Source organism: Mauremys reevesii, linkage group 2, assembly GCF_016161935.1.
Source record: "Mauremys reevesii isolate NIE-2019 linkage group 2, ASM1616193v1, whole genome shotgun sequence".
Taxonomy (NCBI): domain Eukaryota; kingdom Metazoa; phylum Chordata; order Testudines; family Geoemydidae; genus Mauremys; species Mauremys reevesii.
This window is the reverse complement of record NC_052624.1, coordinates 38,433,809-38,455,046: the sequence shown is the minus strand read 5'-3', so window position 1 is coordinate 38,455,046 and position 21,238 is coordinate 38,433,809. Positions and strand designations below refer to the sequence as shown.

General features: G+C 40.3%; 1 protein-coding gene across 1 annotated transcript in view; it reads left to right on the top strand.

The window, feature by feature from the left end:
• MALRD1 (MAM and LDL receptor class A domain containing 1) overlaps window positions 1–21,238 on the top strand; it is a 476,497-nt gene that overhangs the window by 428,716 nt on the left and 26,543 nt on the right. The window contains exon 37 of the mRNA XM_039526296.1: window positions 1,445–1,511. Coding sequence (XP_039382230.1) covers window positions 1,445–1,511 — 67 coding nt within the window. The remainder of the gene's footprint in view (window positions 1–1,444; window positions 1,512–21,238) is intronic.

Here is a 21,238-nt window from a genome sequence, read left to right as displayed (position 1 = left end):
GTCCCATAACATTGCAACTGTGTTATCTGAACAATTACTTGCTTATTGTTCAGATTGTGCCATATGGTTTCTAATGTTGTTTTGGGATACATTTTCAAAGCAATGAGCCACTGCCATTGTTGTTAATGGAAGTTCTGTCATTAAGAGCTGAATCCTGCAAACTTCAGTGGAACTAGTCACCATGTGTGAAGTGAAGCTCATGTACAAATCTTTGCAGGATCAGGATCTTAGGCATGCATGTAACTTTGCTCAGATAAGGAGGCCCACTGAGTTCACTGTGCATACCAGTAAGTAATAATTTTGCCTCTGATTCTGCAAAACTTAGTCACATACTTGACTTTACTCCAGAGACTAGTCCCATTAAAGTTCATGAGACTGCTCACTTAAGTAAAGTTATGCATGTGCCTAGAGTTGCAGGATAGCAGCCTAAATTATTTTACTGCTGTAGATATTGCCATGGGTATAAATTCCAGCAGACTGTTTTGAAAGTTTAGAGGAGCATGTACTGCCCTGCTGTAATTATATAACTGGAATGTGGGAGGATATTCAGTGGTAATAAAATAGTAAATAAAACAAGACAGATTCATTGTAACAGGAAAAGGATCTAACAACAAACATTTGTAAAAATTATTTTGTTACTTTCAAAACCTTTGGGTTCTGTTTTTGGTTTATTTGGGGCTTTTTTGGTGAATGAATATTTTTTAAATTAAATGTGTAAATGCTAAAATATATGTGAACTTAGGTTGACCTCATGCCCACCAAATACCCAAGGTGTGTCACAAGTCCATAACGACACTTGGCTTGGCATGTCTTTCTTCTTAAACATCTTATTCTATTAAGACTGATTTCCCTCGAGCTGTATGAACATATATCTATGAGACATCTTTAAGGAAAAGACTGGTCACACAGCAGATGGTGAACATCTGTTCTTATCTCATCCTTACATTTAAACTATTCATAATAATATCGGACATAGGCACTAAATCAATCTATGAAGTTCAGCACTCTAAACTAACTCTTTTCTCTATTGTATAGTGTTGGGAATCTTCATATTGTTATATCTGAAGGTTCCAATGAATGGCAGAAGCCCCACTATGAGAGTCCTGTAAAATTTGACCTGAGAAATCACTAGGGCCTGGACCCAACAAAGCACTGGGATTACTTTAAGCACAAGTAGTGCTATGACTTTGGTGGAGATGCTTAGGATAGGCATGTGACCAAGTATGTTACTGAATCACGGCCTACAGTGCTGGTCTTCAGAAATGCTCAGCACCCAAAACACCAGATATACTAAATGAGAGCTGTGAGCATTCAGCAACTCTGAAAATCAAATTGTAGAAAATCTGATGTAGGGAAAAAAAATCTTGCATTGGCAGGAGGAACAGATTAATTTCTATTACATCTTCCTTAATCTAGTTACCTTTGTTTACTTATATTTTCCTAGGTTGTCCAGAAGGATATTGCAAAAATGGAGGAACTTGTATCATCAAAGACGCTGTTCCTTTATGCCAGTAAGGTTCATTCTCTTATTCTTTTGAGAAGAGTTTCTTTTGTTCCCTACAATTAGAAATGACAGTCAATGGAAATGTATTTCTGGAGAGTAAATTTGCACTGCATGAGTTTGCACTATTCTCATTTACAGTAGCTGAGTGAATAAGAGACCAACAAATAATGAGGGTGTTTTGAGAAGAATATTAGCTAACAAGCAGAGTTTTCCATAACTTTCATCTGTCCTGTATTAGTTAGGACAGTCTGTTTTTTCAACACCTAACATTTCCTCCATCTCATATTGCACATCAGCATTTAAAAGAACATATTGTTATGAAAAATAATGCCTTGTTTATAGCAGACATATTGTCCATCTCAAGGAAGATTCACAGCAGGCCATGTTGCCAGCTCTTCATTAATTTATGATGTATCTCTGGCATAACATTGTTCCTCAACTGCTGCTTTTCCATTTATGTCAAACAAAGGGTTAAATTTAGGAACGTTGCAGTGCAAACCAGGGGAGCAATTGTGAAAAGCTTCTGAAAAGCAGTCGCTTTTTATTTGTCGCAAGCAGTGATTTTCTGTATTTTCAGCATAGGCTGGATCACCAGGTAGCCAAATAGACTATTAACAGGTAGATTAAGATCTCTATAGTATTAAGGGAGAGTGAGTTTGGAGTGGCTGCTTACACTAGTGGGAAAAAACAATCAAGCACTCTAATCAGGGTGAAAGTTGAGGGTGGCTTTACCTGGCATGGGTAAATACAAGAGAAGAATCAAGAACACGGTGTTTCTAATTTTTAAAGTGAGCCTCAATCTGCCTTCTATTTGACTTGTTCAAACATAGATCATCAAACTACAGATGCTGCATCCGTTTGATAACCACAGCCAAAAGGGTTGGTAGATGCTGGGGATGATAGGAAGACAAGGTAGAAAAAATCAGGTAGTAGGCACAAGTCTCGATCAGGTTTCAACATCTGTTTGACATCTGGAGCACAGTGTTGGCAGACATGGATCCTGCCATTCAGTTCATGTTGCTGAACATAAATTCATTAGTTGATAAATCATAAAAAGTAATAACTTTAGTTAAGGGAGAGGCGCCTTTGTGCATACAACTGATGAAAGGATGACACTGCAGGGCTTATATTGATGTAGTTGTCTCCAGCCAGGCTTACAATTAAACATAGAGCAGTGGTGGATTGCAGCTTTGGTGGGGCTGTATTATTTGCACCTGACCTGAAGATCTCCCACTGACTTGTATGTGAACCCTGAGCTGGGGATTGTTCTGGTGTGCATGTCACTCCAGTGCCCCACGCATTCCTAGTTGACCTGATTAAGTTCCTGTCTGTAATGGCTGTGCAACTCAATGCCCCAGCACCTGCGGGGCCCCTGGGAAACCTCCGCCCCACCCCCCCAAGTTTTACTCATGGGTATTTTTAGTAAAAGTCATGGACAGCTCACGGGCCGTGAATTTTTGTTTAGTGCCCATGACCAGTCTGTGACTTTTATTAAAAGTAATAGTGACTAAAACGTAGCCTTAACGATAAGGGGCGCACACTGAACATTTGTGGTCATATTGCTCCGAAGTATGATGGTATAGTGGCAAGAAGACTGTGCAAGTGTCCAGAGGCAAGAGAAGCTGGAGGCAAGAGAATATTTTCTCACCAAATTGATTATACAGAGTTTTAACTCTAATACTAGCCAGACAGCATGTACAGTACTGTACATTCACATGTAATGCATTCAGTACACTGCTTTATCTTCCCTCTATTTAAAGCAGATACTGGATATATAGCAGGCCCAATTTAGGGTCAACTACATCTGGCCACTATAAAGTGAACAAAGGACATGCTTTTATTAGTGCCTGAATTGTAAGGATAGGCTGTTGCTAAGTAGTAAATGTAATTACATCCCTTGCCCTGTAGTTAAACAAGTGTGTTAGAATTATATCTTCATTAAACACAGTTTTTCAATCATACTAAATATGTACAATCTAGCTAACTGAGCTATAGAGATTAGAATTTCAAGGAAACATCATACATAGATAATTAACTGAGGTTATATTTGTACCCGTATGTCTCAGAAAATGTTGGTTTTATCCAAAATATAAAAATCAGGGTTTCATTTTGTTTTACTAGAATGAAATGAGAAAGATGCCTTTTCCTTTTTATTTTACAGAGGAGAACTGATATTACAGGATTATAGTTGATTCAGATGAGCCTTTTAACTGTTTCTTCTTAGAAATGCTAGCTGGCCTCAAATTTTCACTCATCACTCTTAAGAGACCCAAATAATCCGTTTTAATGCACAAAGTGGTTTATTGCCTGTGGCACACTAGTGTTTAGCAGTATGGCATGAAAAGATGAAAGTGGAACTTTTTAATAGCTAGACATTTTCCTCAGTGTTTGAGCTGGTCTCTCAAAATCTAAATCCTGTAATATGGCAGGAATTTGTACTTAGAAAGCCTAGGACTCCACAAACAATTCTAAATGATGCCATAGTATATTCGATTTTTGGTACTAGATAAAAGTTCGTAAATAAACTGTTACTAACATGAGTGACTGTCTAAAATTGACTTGTCTCTACACACAGTGGTTCAAAGTTTGAGGGTGACATAAATGTTGTATAAGTGAATGCATGCTGAAAGGATGGTAAAGTGGGGATGTAGTAGGAAAATCAACCAAGCGTAGGTTGTACATAAAGCAGCATCTCCCCTGTTAAAAGCATTATTGTCTATGGTTTTAGAGTTCAAGAGTAGGAATCAAGAGATCTCAGGTTGATTCCCAGCTCTACCAATGACTCAATGTGTGACTTTATGTGAACCTCTTAATCATCCTAAACCTCAGTGTCCACATCCATAAAATGGGAATAAAACTTACTGTACCCACCTTTGTAAACCACTTTGAGATCCTTTGATGGAAAATGTCATTTTGAATATTTAATCATTTAATTATTATTTTAATTAATTATAATCTCAATTTAAGCAAATGTCATATGTACTATATTATACTTATAATCATAACTATATTCATTACAGTAAATAAAATTGCTGCTGATAATTACTGCAAATACATTTGCTTCAGTCTCTACAAATTCCACACCTTATAAATATCACATGGCCTATTAAGGAAAAGTCAGAGTGAAAAATACAACCTGCACTGCTAGTAGGAGTGTATGAATGCTCATGTTGGCATCCACAGTGATTAGAGGTTCAAAAATGCAAGCACAGTTATATGCAAACACAACATTTTGCCCTCAAAAACTAAGGCCATTTTAGAACATTTGGGACTTAATTTTAACAGTAGACAAGATTTGAGAGCTGTTGTTGCATGGGTATATTTATTAATGAAAGACATTGTTCAGGTGGAAACTCTATGTAACATCAGAATGATACTTGATGCACAGCTCATTAACTTTTTGTATGGGCACATTAAAAGTTGCACTCAAATTATTAGCTGACTTTTTTCCTTCTGAATTCACCTGAATTACTCTGAAAAAAGCTGCAACTCTTTGAAACCGGGGTTGAAAGCTAAGTCATCAGTCAGTTGGTCACTGCTTACTTTAGAGCAGGAGGCCTTATAACTAAGCAAACAGGAATATAAGTTTCTCTCAGCAGATTTCTGATAAATTACATTTAAAAAAATAATTTCACTTAGTCATTGGACACCTTTATGGGATTTACTTACATACACAAACTATATATTTCCACTGCTTTTTCACATGATGTTTTCAAGAAAAGCTGTCAAACTGATCTTCAGTACAGGAGAGCCACTTTCCTTCAAAAGCATTATTAGCCCGATAGACAATCCAAGATGTGTGCTGTTTCTTTTGAGCTAGCTACAACTATATCAAATACTGGAATGTGTCTACAGTTTACCATACTTGAAATTTTGCTTCTTTCCTCAGTTTCAATACCTAGGTTTTTTGGGCAATAAAATCAGTCATTTGAAGTTTGCTTTCTTTTAATATGGAAGCAAGAAATTCCACTTTATTTAAGATTGAAGGAGGAGGAAACAAATTGCAATTTGGGCTGACTACGTGTGCCCCCATTCATATTCACTTCTGTGGGAGAATTCATAGAGTTTGTGTGTATGAATGTTTGGGGAGGAGGCTGTGGCATTGATTCTCCACTGCCTTTCACTTTGTGTGGTCACTTACACCTGCACAAATTGGTGAAAAATGCTATCATTCTGATTTGCTCTGTCCTCTTTGCATAGGTGGTAATGACCTGCATTTATGTGAATATGTTTGTCTACGCGCAGGCACATATATTTGTTTGAGAGTCTGAATTTTCACATGGGAAGTGGCATACCAGCTATATTACAGGTATTGTCTTTTTGGATCTTACAGTGAGGGTGGTAGAAGGTAAGAGCAGAGGCTGGTTTTAAAAGCTGAAAGGAAAGGAACTGTTTGGTCATCATGAATGCTGCTGAGAAAGAGTTTCAAGGAATATGTGCTTTGTTTTAGCCATGATGAGGAGTTCAGTGTAGCACCGGGGCAAACGTTTTGGCCTGAGGGCCGCATCGGGTTTTGGAAATTGTATGGAGGGCCAGTTAGGGGAGGGGGGCATGGCCTGGCCCCCACCCCCCATCCACTCCCCCCGCTTCTGGCTTTCTGATGCCCCCCCCGGACTCCTGGCCCATCCAACCCCCCCTGTTCCCTGATGGCCCCCCTGGGACTCCTGCCCCATCCACCCCCCCACACACCCCGCTCCCTGTCCCCTGACTGCCCCTGGAGCCAGCCACGCAGCACAGAGCACCAGATCAAGCCAGGCTCTGCGGCTGCGCTGCCCCAGGAGCTCACCGTTCCACCACCCAGAGCATTGTGCTGGTGGCGGGGCAAGCTGAGGCTGCGGGGACGGGGAACAGTGGGGAAGGGGCCGGGGGCGAGCCTCCCAGGCCAGGAGCTCAGAGGCTGGGCAGGAGGGTCCCGCAGGCCGGATGTGGCCCGCAGGCCATAGTTTGCCCACCTCTGATGTAGCAGGTGATAAGTCTGGTGTTGATAAGTAGATTTGAGCATCAGTGGTGTGGAGATGGTACTTGAACACATGCAAATGGATAAGGTTACCCAAGAATAAGTTATAGATAGAAAAGAGGACTTGATGTAATCCTGAGGGACATGTAAGCCTGAATGGAGAAAACGAGAGTAGAGAAGCGGTTGCTGAATGAGTGGTCAGAGAGTTAGGGAAAAAAAACAAGCTGAGATAGTGTTATGAAACCTGCGGTGGCACAGAATATTAGGGAGGAGGAGGTGATTCTAAGTGTCGAAGGTTGTTGGGAGATTAAGGAGGATGACGATGGAGTTTAGGCCTTGAGATTTAGTCATGGTGAGAGCAGTTTCATAGAGCAAAGCGGACGGATGCCAGATTGGAATGGATCTCATAGTGAGTTAGAGGAAAAGAAGCCTGTATACAAGTTGCAGACCACTTGTTTGAGTTTAGACATGCAGAGAAGAATGGAATAGTTGAAAAGACAGGTAATATTGAGATTTGGCTTTTGGAGAATGAAGAAGGTAAGAGCGTGTTTGTATGAGTACATTTTGGGGGAGGGATAGCTCAGTGGTTTGAGCATTGGTCTGCTAAACCAAGCATTGTGAGTTCAATCCTTGAGGGGGCAATTTGGGGGATTGGTCCTGCTTTGAGCAGGGGGTTGGACTAGATGACCTCCTGAGGTCCCTTCCAACCCTAATAATCTATGATTCATACACAGATTACATAGGTAGCACAGAGAAGTTCAGTTTCATATTTTCCAATTATATTACTACCATCTGCAAAGTGATATCAAGGCAAATACAAAGAATTTTCCTGACATCAAAGTATTTGTGAGTTAGAAGACAGATTAAATATTTGACTTCCCCTGGTATAAATAAGAATGAAGCCACCTGCTGCAAAAGGAAATATACAGTATTGATGGAAAAGGTCCTTTTTAGATTTGCTGATGTCTCATGGGAAACTCCTTGCTGAACATCCTGATCAAAAACAATTCTTTTTTTCCTATACTAAGTTCTGTATTCTATTTACATTTTGTTTTTATTAAGAATATTTGCATGAAAACAAGATGCTTGCTCCAGACGGATTAATCTGCCCTATTGCTGTTTCTCACCTGAAGTCTCTAACATCATAATCATCTCCAGAGCAGCCAAGTGTGATGTCACAAACAATATTAGTCTGCAAGTGGACAATAAGCTTCAGGAGAAAATGAACCCTCAGGAACAATGTCTTGTTTTCATGTCATAAAAACAAGAGTAATAGGAAGCAATACAGGAAAATACTGCATTTGCAGCATAGACAGAACTGTCCCTAAATACAAAAGAGCAAATGTTCTGTGGCTCCTTAAGATCAGTGTTGTGGAACCTGTTTTGTAGAAGTTGTGTGAACAGTGCTAAACATTTTTCTTGAATATTTGCTTTCATTTAACAATGAATTTGCTTTGGCCACCTTCATCTCTTTTGTGTTTGCTTTCAGCAATCATATGAGTGATTAAACGGTATTCACCTGAATGCTTGTGGAATTTAAAGTTTGCAGATTCAGATAGTCAAAGTTCACGTCTCTCTTCCTCCCTTGATCCCTGAGGTACGAAGGGAACTAATGTACTTCGAATCTGGGTCCACGTACATAACCAGGGTATCGCGCTCTTGGTTATGTATTTGTGTAATTTGTCTGTTCCCTTTCAGCATACAGTGAGCCAGTACTAGACCTATCTCATCAGTTTCCTGTTCATGCTGCTGGGACCATAGAGAGGAATTTCTTCTCCAGCAGGCAGAGAAACGGTATCATCTGGCTGTTATCAGCTGTCACAGAACTGGCCAAGCTTCCCCTTCTGGACACTTAGTGTGCTGCTGTGTCCAGGCTCACACACTGGATCCAGGTGCTTCTGAGCTCCTCTGAGTCTGGGCAGGCTCCTGGCCCAGACTCTGCTCTGGCCTTTCGACTCACTCCCAGGGTGCAGACTCCCTGTCTGATACCCCTTCTTGAAAATGGGACTCCTACAGTCTAGCTACCCTAGTGGCTAAACAAGCAAGTTTCCCTGGCAGCTTAAGCATACCCTTTCTCAGAAGTCCGCATTAGTGCATACTCTGCTTTGCAGTTTAACCATTCGGGGACACATGACAGCTGAAGCCAAGAACTTAGCGGATGCGCAAAGTAACTCCTTAAACATTTTATTCTTAAAGAAAGCACAGAGATGTATAGATCCATGCAAAAACAATAAACCTGCATGCAAAACTCTCCCTCCGGTAGCCTCACAACTCCAAAAACCCTTTGGGATTTGGTCTGAGTCTTTCCACGGTCCAGGTCCCCCTGGACCTCACTTCTTCAACTCAATCTTTTCTTCCTGGTCATAACTTCTCCTCTCTGACCTCTGCAGCAGGCTGTCTTCAGCTGGGGCTGGTCAAAAGCTTCCCCCCTCCTCAGAAAGTATGTCCTTTTGTATCTTCCCTGAACCTCCCGGCATCTGAATTTTTAAAAGCCAGTGCTAATGCCTGGTTTCTTCCTTTCTTTCTTCTTCTTCTTCTTGGATTTTCCACTCCTCTGCAGATAATCTGGGAAGAACCAGGTTCCCTAGCCTCCAGCCATCCCATTATATTAATGTGCTCCCATTTGAACAGGAAGCTATTTAGGTTAATGACTCTCCATTGTTCTTGGTCTGGAAGAGAGGTGACACCAAACCTGGTACTAGATGACTGATTGCACATCTGCTGAGTAATTCAATGATGCAGCTGTTTCATAAAATCACCCAGAATTCATAAATTGTACATAGACAGATTCCCCAGGTCATTACACCAACATCATCACCAGTAATCAGCTTTGTGGATTTTTCAAAGGTACAATCCTTTATGAGTGATGATTCTGCTGGTGTTTTTCTTGAGTGGATCAGCATAGGTAGCAATAGTACACTTGGCACTATACATAACTTCCCCAAGAGGCAGTCTCACATGCAGAGTGTTTAATCCCACCAGACCCAACATCTTTCTTCATCTGGTGGCAGTGAAGCTGATTCTCCTCCTGTAGCTTTTAGAGAAGGCATGAAACTGTAAGACGAGCTGAACTGTAAAATAAGCACCAGAAGCACCTGGACCAACCCCTCAAGAGCAGTGAGAGAAGCCAGTAGGGAGAACTAGGAAGAAAGACATATTGGGTTGTGTGGGGTTCTGAAAGGAATAGTTAAGACCATCCTCACACATACCTATAGACCCCAGAGGAACCTGGAGAAGTGAGTGGCTAAAGATCTTCCTTCTCCCCAGAAAAGAGAAGCCTCAATTTCAAATTGCTTTCCAGTTTTTGGAGTTCATTACTGGGCAAACAGAACTAACTGGCTGTTCTGGATACAGTGTCTTTGGAAGGAATCTGCCTGCCTCAGTTTCTTTTATGCCAAAAAAATAGTTTGCCTCACTGTGCCTGTTAAACTCTACCTCTGAGTAGCATGATGGAGACAGGCATCTTATTTGATTAAACAAATGTGACAGCACTGCCCCAAATTTTTTGTTTCTGAGCATCCAGCATTGTAAAGAAACCTGTGGTAATCAATTTAAGTAATCAGATCTAATTTTCTTAGTAAGCAGCATATTTTCTGCAGTGAGAAACTGAAGGTCAGATTTCTCTGTAAAATTGGAAGAAAGCAAAGTATCTTCTACCTTTCTGTAACCCACTGTCTGAAATGAAATATTATTGCTTTGGTGATCTGACAAAAGTATTATTTGACTAGCACTGTTACAATATTCAGGATAGCACTCTTTATGGAAGGACACTGGCCGGATTTAGTCTATTGTCATCCTGCACAATGAATTGTTATCCGGATATTTTCCAGTTCCCCTTTTATGACTTGTTTGGTAAGTGGATAGTTTTTTCTCTACGGAGAAGTTGTACAAACCCAAGACATTTTAAGTTGCTAAATAAAATGGAGAGACTCATGAAAGTGATATGCAGCCAACAGCCATTCTTATGAGTTTGAGGAGCTGAGTGGAGCCAGCCCCTGCTTTGAGAGTAACAGAAGCAGAACATGGTAAATGTTACGGCCTAATTGGTGCAAAGTGTATTTTATCAGTCCCATTGGAATATGCAGGATCTGTTCTGCTGGAAGGGCAGAAGCAATGGAGCATAATTTAACAAGGAAAGTGAAAGTGACTCCGATCTGTAAGAATGCTGAGGAAAAAGTCATCTCTTGGACTTGAGATTTGTAGTTCCCCATACAAAGCTCCTGAGGTAGGCTTACCCATAGTGCTTGAGATGCAAAAAAAGCATTCCAGCCTGTCTGATATATGCCCTGTGTACCAGCTTGGATTGCCACAGTTTTCAGTTGTGCCAAATATGACAAAATTACAGACCACTTACAAGACAATCCGCTCCTCAAAGAGAAAGCAGATACCTGCGAGCAGTAGAGAGTCAGGGTGAGGGCTGCTAGCTGGGCAGTACCTTATGGCTTACCCTTACCTCAGGATGACTAGCACCCCCGGACCATCTCTATCATCCCACTGAATGTTGAGGTCAGTGTGCGTGAGTGTCTGTCTACAATGGGGAAGAGGTTAGGTGAGTGTCTGAGGAGGAGTCTGTACTGCAGAGGTTTCATATTTGAGAGGTAAGGGGAGAACTTTGTACTGGAAGGGATGGTGTTTGGGTGTCTTGTGGGGAAGGAGGTTATCACATTCTTTAATGCATCTGCTGAAGCACTGCTAGGAACATGGCTGAGAAGCCATAATAGTATTTTGTATTATACTGAAAAAGAGAGAAATATCCAGAAAGCCAGAAGTAAATTAAAAACAAAAAAAAACTAGGGATGGTGAAAATAAAAAAGGGAAATCGGGCAAAGAATAAAACATCTTCTGCTGCCTCCTTCCCTCTCACAGCTTCTCTCTGCCTTTTGTCTGCATATTGTCTATAGAGATTAAAACATCCTTGGGGCAGGAATCTATCCTTTTTTTACATTCATAAAGTGTCTAGCACATTTTTGGACTCCACAGAATTAAATAATAATTAATGGCCAACTTCATTAACTTTACCCAAGATGAGTAAGTACCTTCCTCTGAGATTGATCCCACTGACTTTAATGAAGCTACTTGTGGATTTAAAGTAGCACGCCAGGTGAATGAGAGTATCAGAATCTCACCCTAAAAGGATTAGAGCAGCATGTCTGTGCTGTAGCTAAGCCAGCTCAGAGTTCCATTGCCTAAGAGAAGTTTGCATGTAGGGATTTCTCTGAGAGGCACCTGCATGCTGGTTGTGCATATCTAAAGAGACCATACAGAATATAATATGAAGAGGGCCTGGGGGGGATAAACTGTGTCCTGGTATGACTGTGGTTAAGGGTTGAAGACTTATATTGCAATGGAGAAGAATGTGATGTGGGGAGAACCCATACTTGAGAAGAGGCAGATTGGTGGTTAGAAGAGTTAGAGGGTGATTTGTACTGACAAAGAGGTATGTCCTCTATTCTGTGTTGATAGCATAGCATCCTGACCTGTGACCCAGCCAGTCCGCCCCTGCAGGACTCCCTGGTGGCACAAGAGCTGCAGGTTACCTTGCATCTCTCTGATCTTACTTTGTCTTTCTTCCTGCTCAGCCAGCATGAGTTTAACTATGTGAGAATTAAACCCTTTGTGCTGTTGCTAGGTGGCTGGGGCACCCTCTAACAAAAGCCAAATTAAGTAGAACTTCTTGAACTTCTCTTGCCAGCTATTACAATGCTGACAGATCTGCAGTGCTCCATGCATTTTAATTTTAAACAAATACACACAGAGGATTTTTCTCATCACTCTGAAGGGCCTTTTCGTGTTTGCCATTGCTCTAATCAGCTACCAGTCTGCATCGCTAAGAGGAAAGCTGTAACTATGTGCTATTCCCACACAGCCCTCAAGAAGTATTCTTATTTTTACCCTAAAGCTTGAAGAACCATGTCTATATATTAGTGTCCAGGTCATCTAGCCAATTTACATAAACAGTCTTCTTGAAAAAAATTAGAGCGGATTTTAAGATGCATTTATTTTAGAAAGATCCTTTATGTTAACATGGTGGGCAGTACAGTTATGCCCCGGAAAAAATATGGCCCATTGTGCCTAGCACACTGTAAAATGCAGAAGGCAATTAAACACATAAAGAGTTAATTTTGAAACGATTAATGTAAGCTTACTTTCACAACCTTTTAGCAATCAGAAAGGTTTGGACTCCAAGAGTGAATTATCTCCTTCTTGGATGAGAAATGATTTGGGTAAAACATACAATATTTTATTCTCATCTCTGTTTATTTACAACATGTGTGCTTTTGAACACAGGGATTAGATAGCAAAACAGACCACAGACAAGTCACAGGCCAGAGTGCTGGAAAATAATTGTATCAATTACCGTCTGCTCTGTTTGAGCCCTGTCCTAATTTACACTCTGTGCATTCCCACTGAGGCCAGTTGGAATGCACAGGGTGAAAATCTGGGAAAACTTTAACAATTGGTGTGTCAAACTATTACAGGACTCTGCTGGACAACTCTCTGGTGCTGCATTTCCTTTCTGCGGCAGAGAGGGATGGCTGTCAGACACAACTGGCTGCCTGATTTTCCCTTTGGTTCTATACACGTTAAAGCAGTGGTTCTCAAACTTTTTTTTTATCCTGCAGACTACTTGAAAATTGCTGAGGGTCTTGGTGGACCACCTAATGATCTTTCCAAATGTTGTTTGTACCATTAGCTAACTATTGTAAAGTGCTTTGGATAAAAGCGCAATATAAAAAAATTAATAATTAACTTTTTTTGTTCTACAAATAAAAGGACACGACTCATATTTTAATATCTGTAGTCTTACCTTTCCAATGTGATGGATGTGCCCTCTTCTCCCCCGCCACTGCAGCCCCTGAGCTGGGCTGGGAAGGATGGGGGTCTCTTCCTCTCTCCCTCACTGCAGCAGCTCTCAAACTGAGGCTGGGAAGGAGGGCCATCTCTCCCTGGCAGCCACAGCCCTGGAGCTGGAGAAAGTCACCTCTTTCTCTGGCCGCTACAGCCCTGCACATCCCAAATTCCCTCCACCCTGTTCTCACCTCACTGCCCCCTCCCACCTACCCTGTATTCCCCCCGAGGCCACCACCTCACCTTACATGTGCGTCTTCCCCAGGGTCCAGGCACCTAGTTAGTGGAGTCACAACTGAGCGGCTCCAATAGGTGGGTGGCCCTTCATTCCCTTGTGTGTGGCCGCCCAGACACACACCTTAGAGGGAACTATCCGTGGACCACCTGAATGGAGCTCGCAGACCACTGGTGGTCCACAGACAACAGTTTGAGAGCCTCTGTGTTAGATCATCATAGGGACTGATGCAGCCTGCATATTCCAGCCAGGTATTGCTCTGGTGCATTGCACTTTGGTCCACTCTCTGCAAAAACTTATTTCAAATATGTAGTTCTAATAACTTTTTAATGTTGTGTCTTTACCATTCTTGCCAGACCCCTTTGTTAACTATTGGTGGTTTCAAGGGACAAATTCCTGTCCTACTCCAATCGATAGCAAAACTTCCATTCCCTTCAGTGAGGCCAAAAATTGGCCTGGGAATGTAAAACAAAAACAAAACAAAAAAGGTAAATACTTGAGACTACTTGATGACTGATTTCCTAAAATACGTAACAGGAATTTTGTACCCTTAGACACTGGTGTGGAGGTTTGGACCTGGACTCTGTTTCAAACAGTGACACCAGACACACCAGAATGCTCAGTTCAGAATCCTGATGTTGTTTGCACAGGATAGAATCTTAATGTTATGAATAGGGGGCTCTTCTCTGGAACAAGCCATTTGGAAACCACTGATTTATTCCTAGGTGAATTAAAGTAGATGGTTTGATATGTATTGCAGTCTAGCAGGCAATGGTCAGTAGGAGTTCATTAACCAGCCGTTATTGCCAACAGCTTTCGAACAGGGGGAAAAAACCACAATCCTTTTTTTATTTCAGTCCACCATGAAGTAGTAATAATGCAAATGCTATGTTTATCTGGCGATTTTAAGAAATTTGAAGAAAGTTCTCTTATAAAATGTGCTGTCTTTAAGTGCACTTAAAATATTGCACTAATATAGGTATAGTAACCCACTGGGGTAAACTCAATATGCAGATTATTGCTGCATGCTAGTTCTCATCACAACAGTTCAGAATGGAGGGTTGTGTATGGGATGATTTGGTGTGTCAAGGCAAAGTTGTAGTGACTACCTAATGGGTGCCACCCCTACCATTACAACTCTGGTGCTGCAGAGTATTGGCCATTTGGGGGCTGCACTGGGGCTCCACACCTTGGCCCTTCCTCCCAAACCTTGTGTAGATCCAATTTGTAGACCCTATTAAGATGGGACCAGATATAGGCCAGAGACTGAAAATATTTGTATTTACTGCTAATAGTTGTGAAACACTTTCTGTTGGTTCTCAGTAAATAAATAATAAAGCCAGCAGTCGATATAACCCTAAATTGTACTATAGGTTAGCTTTTGTTAATATATTTCTATTGTCTTTACACATATATTTCCACCATGAAATATTTTTCAGCATTTTGTTATAGTGGAAAGATGCAATTCATATCAGTTAGAATTCCTTATAAACATAGAACTCTAATATATTTGGAACTCGACAGTCATCTCAGTTATCATAGAAGTAAGTACACAAATCCTCATGCATCAAGATGAGAATATAAAATGTAGCAATATGTTTTGTTCAATATAAGAAGATAAGTGATTAAATAGGTTGGCATGAAGAGAAAACTGACCTTTCTAGAATTATTATGGACTTATTTATTTATTTACATTGGCAGTGAAAAATGTCTTGCAAGGAGTACAAAATAGCATTAAAACTTGAACTCACCATTTTTCGTATTGCTGTATTATATACAGTTTTAAAGTGCAGCAGAGTATAACTGCAATGCTCATATAAGTCAAAGACCAAATATTGCACAATAATGTTAGTAATTCTTTGTATTGCTATAGCTGCTAGGTGCCCCAATCAGGGCCCAGGGCCCATTGTGCTAAGTATTCTACATGTACACAACAAGAAGCTGGTCCCTTTCCCAAAGTGCTTAAGCCTAAGTAAGCCTGGCAGAAGAAACTCAGCACCATGTACAACTGGACCCATCATTTTCCCATGCTATTCCATAAAACCAACACTTAGTATAGCATCCTTGACCTTGACATGTGAGCTCATTTTGCAACTTTTTCACCTCCAGTGTAGAATTGTTTCTGATAACTTAATGTATACAGTCAGTATAAGAACAATGCACTTGGCATTTGCTTTCGATAGCCACTATGAATATGTTTGTAGAGTATTTTCAGGCCAGTCAAATGTATTCAAGTATTTTTCTTACATACTGTAGAGACTGTTGAACCAATGTTCTGAAAAAGAATGTATAACAGTGAGTCTAGAAAATGTAAAATTACAGCACTTTTGTTACTGTAGCCAAGTTTGTACCATCTAACCTGATAAGGGAGCTCTGCTGAGTATGTATGTACTGCAATAGTAATCGAATAAGAGATAACCAACTGAGATTTCATGGCTGGAGATTCATTCTGACCAATCTCCTCTACTTCTTGAGGGGGATATATACACACAGTTGTTCAGAGACAAGATAAGGTAGCATTTATTGATCAGACAGCCTTCAAAGAATTATATATATAAAGTTTTTGCTTAGACTTGAATGTTTAGTGGTTTCTGTGCCACTGGGGTGGGGGGGAGAGGTAATACTATTTCTAGTGCAATATGCTGAAGAAAGCAGACCTGCCTTATTCTTTTTTTAGATTGGCACAGGAAGGCGATCTGTGATTCTCTAGAGACCACTGAAAGTGAAGGGTAGGACGAAAAGGGCCATGTAATGCTCTCAGTGGTGCTCCCATACAGATAATTCCATCTATGAGGGGCATCCAAAGGCAGACCTTGGCCAAGTCTGCATTAGTCTTTTCTCTTAGAATTGGGTCGGAGAACAACCTACACTAGTCTACTGGGCTCACTGGATTATGCTCTTACGTAAATGGAAAAAAAAGATTTTAACTTTAATACTATGAACTGTAATGTGCTTTGACTTCAATCGGAGTTATGAAGTGGAATTAGTGCTAGCTAATGGGGGGGGTGGATTTCCAGACACAATTCAACAAAAATGAGGAGGGGTGGAATTGATTCTGCTGAAATTTTCAGTGAAAAATTTCAGTTTTTTCAAAATACCAAAACATTTGTAGTTTTCTGATGGAAAATCACAAATTTTCAAGGAAGTGGGCACTTTCTAGAAAATGGTTGTTTCATCAAAACACCAGTTTTCAACAAAATATTTTGACCTGCCCCAGCCTAAGTCCTTCATGTATCAAAAGGAGAAGAAAACCTCCCCTCCTCCTCCCAAATTCTTTGACTTAGTATTTTTGTTGTTGCTGTTATTTATATTACAGTAGCACCTAAAGGCCCTGTCCAAGACCCACTGCTTTTGGTGCAGTGGATTTACTAAACACATTGTCTGTCAGTTCCTCATTTGTAATATGGTGATAATAATAATACAGTACTTCCTTTCTCCCAGTCTATCTTTTTTTTTTTTGTCTTATTAGACTGTAAACTCTTCACAGCAGGAACTGTTTCTTTCTATGTGTGTGTACAGATTACAGAACCTATCACAAAGGGAACTCAATTTTAGTGGGGGCCTTTAGGTGCTAAATAATAACAACAAATACAGTAATCACACATGCAAATTAAGTACACCAATTGTTGTGTATTTTTTGTATGCTGGCATAGGCTTCTAACTCATGGAACCTAGTTCTGAAGAAAGAGATGTAATTTAAGGAAAAATACAAGCATAAAATGAGTCATTCTCAAACATTTTGATTTTTCTTGTGTTTTTAAAATTGCCAAGTGTTGAAAACTAGGTAAATGTAATAGACCATTTGCAATGTATTTTGTACATCATTGACATTTCTTGGAAGATGAGTGTTGGGGTCATTTAATTATAGGCTATATGGAGAATGAAATTCAGTCTCAATAATTGTTGATAATTATATATAGTTGTAATGCTAGCTTTGTAATGCTCTCTTTTAAGTTCTGATCCTGCTGCCATTGAAGCCAATGGCAAAACTCCGATTGACTTCTATAGTGAAGGATCAGACCTTGTTTAAACAAAAAATTGTGAGCAGAAATAATTTTCATTGGGGATAGCAGCAAAACTGCAATGATGTTTTTTCTAAATGTCTGTCACTACAGTGAATCTTTGCTTAGCTACGTTTTGAATTTTTATTTTTGTGGTTACAGTTAGTCACATATTGTATGCAGTAGGAATCAACAGTTCTTTAGACCAAAAGTGTAATCAATATATCTCTGAGTTCTCGGCAATTTATACTGTGGAAAATGTGTTCTCTTCTGCTGTCTTGGGGTCACACATAGACAAAATTCCTTGTGTGTAATTCTCATTGATGTTAATGGACTTACACATCTGGATCTAGGTCAGTGTACGGAACTTACTAATGTCATCGACCATTAATGAGTTTACCAATACACAGTAAAACTAGATGTCCAAGTGGCTGTGTACCTGGTTCCATGAAGCTTCTCAGGTGGCTCAAGGGTGAGACAGGAATTGATACTATCTAAGCAATGCCAGTCTTTCAAAATTATTATCCTGAACTTTCCTCCAGTTCAGGCAAACCACAATTACATGCATATCACAAGGGGTTCGGCTGGGGGGGTGTTATTGGACTCAAAATAGCCCTTCCATCTTCATTCATTTTGAAACCCTATGTTTATGAAATGTCATGAGAAAATAGTCCATTTACTTACCTTCCTTGTGATTAGCTAAGCCAGGGTTTAGAGGTTGGAGTTACAGTCACCACAAAATAAGTACATCTGCTGCAGCTTTAAAAGTGTGGAACCAGTAATGCTTTCCTAATCACCACAGATATGGCTAGTGTGCAGCCTCCACAGCATATTTTGCCCATTCCTGGGTCTCAGTTCCCAGTGAAGTCACAACCCCCACAATATTGTCTCTGCAAGTCAAGCTTTTGGCAACAGGATCTTGAAAGAAGGCTCAGGTCCAAACCATAAGAGACATGTCAGCAAACAGTTTAACTTCCTTTTTGCCATGTGGGTGACCAGAGCAACAGGAAGGCTGTTTTTATTGAAACCTCATGGAAAGAGAGTTCCCAACGTTTGTTTCTAGGGGGGGAGAATAATTAATGCTTTATCGTGGGCTTGATAGGAGTCAAATGCTCAGCTAACATAATTGTATCCAGAGATAGGTACATTTGTGTAGTAGCTCGATCAGAAAAATGCCAAATATGAAAACTGCTTATCCTCTTTCACCTCCCACCCTATCAGGAAGGAAGAAATAGGGATCTGGGGGTCATAGTGGATCACAAGCTAAATATGAGTCAACAGTGTAACACTGTTGCAAAAAAAAGCAAACATCATTCTGGGATGTATTAAAAGGAGTGTTGTAAGCACGACACAAGAAATTCTTCTGCTCTACTCCTCATTGATTAGGCCTCATCTGAAGTATTGTGTCCAGTTCAGGGTGTCACATTTCAGGATAGATGTGGACAAATTGGAAAAAGTCCAGAGAACAGCAACAAAAATGATTAAAGCTCTAGAAAACAAGCTCTATGAGGGAAGATTGAAAAAATTTAGTTTCTTTAGTCTGGAGAAGAGAAGACTGAGAGGGGACATGATAACATTTTTCAAGTACACAGAAGGTTGTTGCAAGGAGGAGGGAGAAAATTGTTCCCCTTAACATCTCAGGATAGGACAAGAAGCCATGGGCTTAAACTTCAGCAAGGGCAGTTTAGGTTGGACATTAGGAAAAACTTCCTAACTGTCAGAGTGGTTAAGCACTGGAATAAATTGCTTAGGGAGGTTGTGGAATCTCCATCATTGGAGCTCTTTATGAGCAGGATAGACAAACATCCGTCAGGAATTGTCTAAATAATTCTTAGTCCTGCCTTGAGTACAGAAGACAGGACTAGAAGACCTCGATGCAATCGATGCAGCAGGTGTCTAGTGAAGACCCGCTAAATCAACTACAAAACGCTCTCTGGTCGACTCCGGTACTCCAGAGCCCTGAAAAGAGTAAGGGAAGTCGATGGGAGGGCATCTCCTGTTGACGGAGTACAGTGAAGACACTCGGATAAATTGACCTAAGATATGTCGACTTCAGCTACATTATTCACATAGCCGGAGTAGCATAATTTAGGTCAACTTACCCCAGTAGTGAAGACAAGCCCTAAGGAAGACAGTCCATTGAATAATGAAACCATTGCATCATATTATTTGTATAGTTAGGTTTCTTAAATGCAGGATTTGACCTTGTATTTTTTCCTTCTCCATCTTGCAGTCTGCCATAAATTCTGACCTAATATTTATGGGGTCACCGGTTGATTTGTAGCTGTCATTTCAGTAATACTGACTGTTTCAAACCTAATCTCATTCTGAGTCTAATAATTCCTCTGAAATGCTCTCTGTTTGAATTGTAGTCCTCCAAAAACTTTCATATCTTTTAATATAACTGACTTATTTCCACTCTGATGAAATTGAACATAAAGGTGTAATATCAGTTGCTCAGCAGTACAGTTTGCTCTTACTAATAAATGGATCAGCTCCAGCATGAAATGTCTTTGTTCTAATCCAGTGTTTGCCAAGTGCCTTCCTATAAGGGACTGGTGAAGTGGTTCAAACAAAATATTAATCAGCTCAATCACCCCAAATTTAGACCTAGATGAATTAGATTTTGAAACAATTGATTTAACTTTTTTGGTTTTGTTTGTAATTTTTTGCTTTCTTTTTTTCATTTCCAGTTGTTAGTAGGATCTTATGTAAAAATACCACAAAAACCTATTCTTGTGGTATTTGTCACCTGTCCAAAATGAGAAAGTACTGAAATCTCATGAGAGACCTTGATTTTGTTGGATTTCCATTCCAAGTTCTCAGGCAAGGAAGCTCAGAAAAGACTGTAATGTACTAGTTGCTATATGTGGATAATCCTGTAGCACTACCGTCTTCTGGTTGAAACTATTATTTGTGATTATAACCTCATGTAATGGCTGGCCTACAAAGTAACGTTAAGCCGTAATGCCATAGCAAGCAAATGGAGTTTGTCCTAAACTTCAATGGTAGAGGCCTGTGTTTTTAGAGCACAAGATCATGAGTTCATGCGTGTGCGCTATTACTTGAACTGCAAGAATTGTATATGATCATGGAATATTATGGTATTAAACCTTGGGATGTGTATGCTGTCTGGCCCTCCAAATCTTCACTAGTTCATAATAATGATGGTTGTTTTTACTTATTAAAAATGGGACATGCAGTTGGGGAAATGTGCAAAGCCATTATTTTAACCAATATATGATTAAAGTAGGTTTCCAACTGCATTTCTCAAGATAACAAGTAGATGAATATATAATGTTAGGACTTGAATGAAACTTTAGGCTCAGCCTGTGTATGAGTCAGACCTGAGTCACAATTCTTTTCCATACCCCTCTTTGCTCCCGAAAGTTATTCACTGTCCTGTAATTCGGCTATTTAATTCTCTCATCCAGTCAGGCTGAATAAAGTGCAGCTTATGCCCCTACCTCATTCTGGCTCCGCTCAGCTCAGCTGGTTCTGAGCAGTAGAGGCTGGGTAGGAAGAGGTTGATTCTCCTCCTGAGGACAGGTTGGTATGTGGTGTGTTTCTGACCTGGTGAAGGGTCTGAGGAAGCTAAGAAGGTTTAGGAGGTTCTTAGCTGGGAGGGAGGTGGGAGAGTCAATTAAAGGCTGTAGGAAAAGTGGTGTGTTAAAGGTAAGACAGAGATTGAA